The sequence below is a fragment of the Pinus tabuliformis genome, chromosome 2_1 (genome assembly GCF_031772625.1).
Source record: "Pinus tabuliformis cultivar Carrire ecotype Pingquan chromosome 2_1, CPIR1, whole genome shotgun sequence".
Taxonomy (NCBI): domain Eukaryota; kingdom Viridiplantae; phylum Streptophyta; class Pinopsida; order Pinales; family Pinaceae; genus Pinus; species Pinus tabuliformis.
In genome coordinates this window covers 88,305,083-88,311,499 of record NC_142299.1, presented here as the reverse complement: position 1 = coordinate 88,311,499, position 6,417 = coordinate 88,305,083, and the positions used below count along the sequence as shown (strand labels likewise).

The 6,417-nt window shown below is 35.9% G+C and overlaps 1 protein-coding gene across 2 annotated transcripts; it reads right to left on the bottom strand.

Moving 5' to 3' along the window:
- Positions 1–229: 229 nt before the first annotated feature.
- Positions 230–6,159, bottom strand: LOC149198908 (myosin-1-like). 2 transcript variants are annotated; one of them, XM_089402210.1, is made up of 4 exons: positions 5,796–6,159; positions 4,181–5,616; positions 979–1,108; positions 230–800 (listed from the first exon to the last, which is right to left on the bottom strand). In XM_089402210.1, exons 2-4 carry the CDS (start codon positions 4,238–4,240, stop codon positions 553–555), a joined length of 438 nt encoding a protein of 145 aa, XP_089258336.1. In that variant the 5' UTR covers positions 4,241–5,616; positions 5,796–6,159; the 3' UTR covers positions 230–552. The 2 variants fall into 2 exon arrangements, with proteins under 2 accessions (XP_089258336.1, XP_089258335.1); XM_089402209.1 differs by having other exon boundaries at positions 5,180–5,616; positions 5,796–6,148.
- Between the last annotated feature and the right edge of the window lie 258 nt (positions 6,160–6,417).

Here is a 6,417-nt window from a genome sequence, read left to right as displayed (position 1 = left end):
ACGGAGGCTAGTTTGACATCATATGTTGATCACAGAGTTTCGTATTGATGTATTTTTTGGCATAAGATAGCGTTTTCATGTTCCTTTTCTTTCAAAAGTGTATCTACATCCACTACATGACTTTTAAGATATGAAATGAAATAATGTTGACCCTTGAATATCTTCTTATCTTCCAAATCATTCTTAGAGGACTACTATAAGAAATCATATATAAAAATAGATAAACAAAGATCAAAACCGTGAGTTTTCTATTAAATTGTATACCTTACTTGGAGCTTGAAATCCAGGTATATTGAACTTTCGTAGTAACCAAAAAAAGCCAGCTCGTACCTTTACTTCTAATGCCTATAAATTTTGACTTACTTTTGGTAGATCTAGTACCCTTTCCATTCCTTTAACTTTGGCATCGATTTTTGTTTCATTCTTACATAAATCTCCAAAGTATCTCTCTGCAAGGATATTTAATGCAGAGATTCTTTCTGGTGACTGTTGTCTGAGCACGATGTTCCTTCTAGCAAGCCAACCAAACATTGCTGCAACATATTTCTAGCCTCAAATGATGCAATTGTATACCCCTCCTTGAACAAAATCCATAAAATCCATCTCTTTAAAAAATGAGAATATCTTAGTAGATGGATATATCTCTATTTTACATGCTTGGATTACAATTGTTGATGTCAAAGCTGTAAGGTATTGTTGTCTGCCAATCATGAATTTCACATCCTTTTGTATAGTGACTACTTCCTTGTTTCTATGCTTCAACACCCCATATTCCTTCCTCACTCTTTTACCCTTCAGCCCTGCACATATAAAGAAGTGCAGTATTAAAGTACAAACTTGATCAAGCATTAACACATATATTCTTATCTTACAATGCAATATATAGGCTGCATGGAATTTATGCCTGCTTCTTAAAGAGAAACAGAGTATAAGTTTCTTTTTACCTACATAAAAGAAAGCATAAGATGGAGGGCATACATGATTGAACCAAAATTGTAGCTTTCTTTAGTTCCTTGAAATAACTGCGGACCTGATAACCTCTTAAACACTTTTGCACAGCAATAATTCCATGAAATGTTTGAGACCGTATGTCTTCCAGCCTACCAATCTACACATAAAGATTATGTTTAAATTCTAAGCAAAGCATGAATGTCAAACATTCCACAGAAAAGTGGAAATGGTTTTCACAAAGACATTAATATTGGTATATTCTATGCCGCAAAACAACAGATGAATAGTCCCTCAAACTTGTGCTTCGTCGAGGAGTGAGATAAGAATATATGGACACACTCAATCTTTTGGCTAATGGGGAAATATCTACATTATCACATGAGGAAATAAATAATATTTTTAAGAAATATTCTATATCTTCCAGCAAGAAGGATAAGAGCCTAAGGAGTCCTAATCCTCAACTAGTCAAGCCTACCACACCAGCTATCTCCAGATCTAAGATGGGTACTATGGTGGAGGATATTAAGGTTGACATTGTTCATTCCCTTGCAATGCAAATGGACACATTTCAATGAAAGAGGAAAAGAGAGGAGCTAAAAAATCTTAGCCATTTTCTGCCCCATGTGTTGCAAGAAGCATGATAAAAATGATAAAAAATCCAATCAGAATTTAAAACTTATAGCACAGGAATTAAAAGTTACAATCACAGGATTTGGCCGCATCACGTGATGAATGAATTCATACATAATACAAAGACAAATTTCTATGTAAGTTTGTAGTTGTGTTGCATTTGCTTTAGCTTTTAGGCCTTAAAAATATGGGAGAGGATGCAGTCTTCTCAAAGGTAGAATAACTGGAGGAACTCAATTCTTCCATTATTATGAAGATAAGCTTCATGAGATCTTACGCTGTACAAGAGAGCATCTAGAGAAAATTCTTGATAAGAAGCACCAAAACGAAACTTGTTGATCCTCAGTCAAGAGAAATTATCCTCGATTTCTCCCTAAGAAAACATCAAAATAGCCAGTATAATATCTCAGACAGTAGTTTACAAGGATTTTTCTTTTAAACGAATCAAAACTCTCTGGATAGAGGCATATGTATCACTTCCCTACATGCTTAACATCATACACCTGAAAGAAATTGGACTAATATACACCACATTTTACTGGAAAAAATACATAGACAGAAATCTACAAGCTTCAAGTTTTTATTGCGATGGCACTAAACCCATACAATTGGAACAATCTTCTTTCTTGAGACTGTTAGCTTCTTTTGATTGTGATTTTCTTTGTCATTTGCTAGATGTGATTCATTTATTTAACTTGCAATTTAACCCACACTAATTCTACTGTGTATAGAGTTACACAAATGCTGGCAGAACAATATATTGAGGCATTTCTCATCCATGCTTTGCACTTCATCTCTTGTTTGAACCCATCAATGAGAGTCAATGGAAGTTAGGGCTGATTATGCAACATTATAACCTTTTTAGCTGCGTTCAGTAGAGAAATTCGTTTTTATTGGAGATAGGTAACTTGTCTCAAAGTCGTAGATGAATCCACACTGGTTGCTACTGTACGAAGTAGACAGCAAAAGGGAAAATAACAGTACAACACATCATAACAAATTTCTCACCCATGCTCCCTCTTTATTTCAAAATTGATAATAGATTCCATGCTTCTAAGCCAGCATCATAACTCTACTAGGTGCTTCTCTTTCCCCGCCATTTATTCTTTGCCCTTTCTGCAGTAGAATCTGCACTCCCCTACCTCTGTAGAATAATTTATCTTAGTGTGAAGCAATTGATCTTTGAAGTATTTTTTCCATATATCAAATCTTTGTTTCAACTTTTCAAGTTCTACGTTAGGATCAAGATTTGTTAGACCCTTCCCTGACTTCACCTCCACCAAAAAAATTACATCATAATTGAAAACTTGTGTCTTATCTTTAAACTTCTTTACCAGCTAACTAATAGCAGCATGTTCTACATCAAGTTCCAAACTAAGATCAAACTTTGAATCCTGAAGATGACTCTAGCGTGCGTGATGAGGATCAGGAGTCTTTGTTTCAGCTGAAGTAGTTTCATCCCAGTCAAATTCATCATCATTTGTTGGAATATGTCTTCTAAAATGTTCTTGAGACACGCCAGGGTAAATATCTAAATCACCATATTTTTCCTTTACCTATTGGATAACCATTCTATCCACTGCCAAGCTTTTTTTCAATGAAACAAGGTTTTTTTGTAATTGACAAATTCCTCCTTTAAAGTAGTTTTTATGGGGGAAGGACAAAGGGAGGACAGGAAAAGTTTCAACTCTCTTTTGGGTAATTAGAAAATCTTGTTGGCTTAGAAGCTAGTAACCCTGAAACGCCCTCTGAAAAGCCACTGAAAAGAAGGCAGGTCTCGGCAAACCCACATTGTCAAACTTGGTGTGGTCAAGAATTTCACTGCCTAACTCGAGCTGTATAATTGAGGTTCAGAGTTCATGCAGCCCCATAATTTTGAGTCAATCGATGGCGCAACTCAGGAAGGTGAATCATAGGTGGCATTCATTCTTATAATTTCATTGCAGACCTATATTTTCTTAGCTACATGACCACCACCACCTGTGCAATTCGTTTCCAAGGGCTACCATCTCACAAAGGATGTGGGAGGGTGAAACTACCTGCAAGGTTTCAAAGGGCGTTTTCCCCAAGTTTGAGGATGAACTCCTCCAAGAATTTGCATATGAAGTGAAGAAAGGGAGAAAGATGAAACTTATGAGTGCTTGATCTCATTCCCTTAATCGTTTTTCCTGCCTAGGGGGAGATGGAAGGGTTGTTATCAGTAGTCGGGACTATAATTCTCGTATCATGGTGTACAAGGAATCGATGACAATGACGGTTGATGCTAGGGTTCATTTCTTTAACCTGTAATTTAACCCACACTAATTCTATTGTGTATAGAGCTATACAAATGCTGGCAAAACACAGTATTGAGGCATTTCTCATCCATGCTTTGCACTTCATCCCTTGTCTGAACCCATCAATCAGAGTCAATCAATCATAGTCAATGGAAGTTAGGGCTAATTATCCAACATTAGCTGCGTTCAGTAGAGAAATTCGTTTTTAATGGAGATAGGTAACTTATCTCAAAGTCATAGGTGAATCCACACTAGTTGCTACCATACAAGGAAGATAGTGAAAGGGAAAATAACAGTTTAACATATCATAACAAATTTCTCACCCATGCTCCCTCTTTATTTGAAAATTGATAATAGATTCCATGCTTCTGAGCTAGCATCATAACTCTGCTAGGTGCTTCTCTTTCCCCACCATTTCTTCTTTCCCCTTTCTGCAGTAGAATTTTCACTCCCCTGCCTCTGCAGAATTATCTTAGTGTAACACAATCAATCTTTGAAGTATTTTTTCCATATATAAAATCTCTGTTTCAGCTTCTCAAGTTCTACGTCAGGATCAATATTTTCCGGACCCTTCCCTGACTTCACCTCCACAAAAAAATTGCATCATAATTGAAAACTTGTGTCTTATATTTAAACTTCTTTATCGGCTGACCAATAGCAGCATGTTCTACATCGTGTTCCAAAGTAAGATCAAACTTTGAATCCTGAAGATGACTCTGGGGTGCGTGATCAGGATCAGGAGTCTTTGTTTCAGCTGAAGTATCTTCATCCCAATCAAAGTCATCATTATGTGGTGGAATATGTCTTCTAACATGTTCTTGAGACACGCTAGGGTAAATGTCTAAATCACCGTATTTTTCCTTTGCCTGTTGGATAACCATTCTATCAACTGCCAAGCTTTTTTCAGTGAAGCAAGGCTTTGCTGTAATGAAGTCATATTATTCTGCCACATTTTCTCAACGGAGGCTAGTTTGACATCATATGTTGATCACCGAGTTTCGTATTGATGTATTTTTTGGCATAAGATAGCATTTTCATGTTCCTTTTCTTTCAAAAGTGTCTCTACATCCACTACATGACTTTTAAGATATGAAATGAAATAATGTTGACCCTTGAATATCTTCTTATCTTCCAAATCATTCTCAGAGGACTACTATAAGAAATCATATATAAAAACAGATAAGCAAAGATCAAAACCGTGAGTTTTCTATTAAATTGTATACCTTACTTGGAGCTTGAAATCCAGGTATATTGAACTTTCGTAGTAACCAAAAAAAGCCAGCTCATACCTTTACTTCTAATGCCTATAAATTTTGACTTACTTTTGGTAGATCTAGTACCCTTTCCATTCCTTTAACTTTGGCATCGATTTTTGTTTCATTCTTACGTAAATCTCCAAAGTATCTCTCTGCAAAGATATTTAATGCAGAGATTCTTTCTGGTGACTGTTGTTTGATCACGATGTTCCTTCTAGCAAGCCAACCACACATTGTTGCAACATATTTCTAGCCTCAAATGATGCAATTGTATACCCCTCCTTGAACAAAATCCATAAAATCCATCTCTTTAAAAAATGAGAATATCTTAGTAGATGGATATATCTCTATTTTACATGCTTGGATTACAATTGTTGATGTCAAAGCTGTAAGGTATTGTTGTCTGCCAATCATGAATTTCACATCCTTTTGTATAGTGACTACTTCCTTGTTTCTATGCTTCAACACCCCATATTCTTTCCTCACTCTTTTACCCTTCAGCCCTGCACATATAAATAAGTGCAGTATTAAAGTACAGAACTTGATCAAGCATCAACACATACATTCTTATCTTACAATGCAATATATAGGCTGCATGGAATTTATGCCTGCTTCTTAAAGACAAACAGAGTATAAGTTTCTTTTTACCTACATAAAAGAAAGCATAAGATGGAGGGCATACATGATTGAACCAAAATTGTAGCTTTCTTTAGTTCCTTGAAATAACTGCAGACCTGATAACCTCTTAAACACTTTTGCACAGCAATAATTCCACGAAGTGTTTGAGACCGTATGTCTTCCAGCCTACCAATCTGCACATAAAGATTATGTTTAAATTCTAAGTAAAGCATGAATGTCAAACATTCCACAGAAAAGTGGAAATGGTTTTCACAAAGACATTAATATTGGTATATTCTATGCCGCAAAACAACAGATGAATAGTCCCTCAAACTTGTTCTTCGTCGAGGAGTGAGATAAGAATATATGGACACACTCAATCTTTTGGCTAATGGGGAAATATCTACATTATCATATGAGGAAATAAATAATATTTTTAAGAAATATTCTATATCTTCCAGCAAGAAGGATAAGAGCCTAAGGAGTCCTAATCCTCAACTAGTCAAGCCTACCACACCAGCTATCTCTAGATCTAAGATGGGTACTATGGTGGAGGATATTAAGGTTGACATTGTTCATTCCCTTGCAATGCAAATGGACACATTTCAATGAAAGAGGAAAAGAGAGGAGCTAAAAAATCTTAGCCATTTTCTGCCCCATGTGTTGCAAGAAGCATGATAAAAATG

Excerpts from the sequence above, each read along its gene's own strand:
- LOC149198908 (XM_089402209.1), bottom strand. The coding sequence starts at position 5,347 with ATGTGTGGTTGGCTTGCTAGAAGGAACATCGTGATCAAACAACAGTCA. Across the intron at positions 1,109-5,179 it reads GGGTACTAGATCTACCAAAA|ATTGGTAGGCTGGAAGACAT; the intron begins GTAAGTCAAAAT and ends CTTTATGTGTAG. Across the intron at positions 801-978 it reads TACAATTTTGGTTCAATCAT|GGCTGAAGGGTAAAAGAGTG; the intron begins GTATGCCCTCCA and ends TTATATGTGCAG.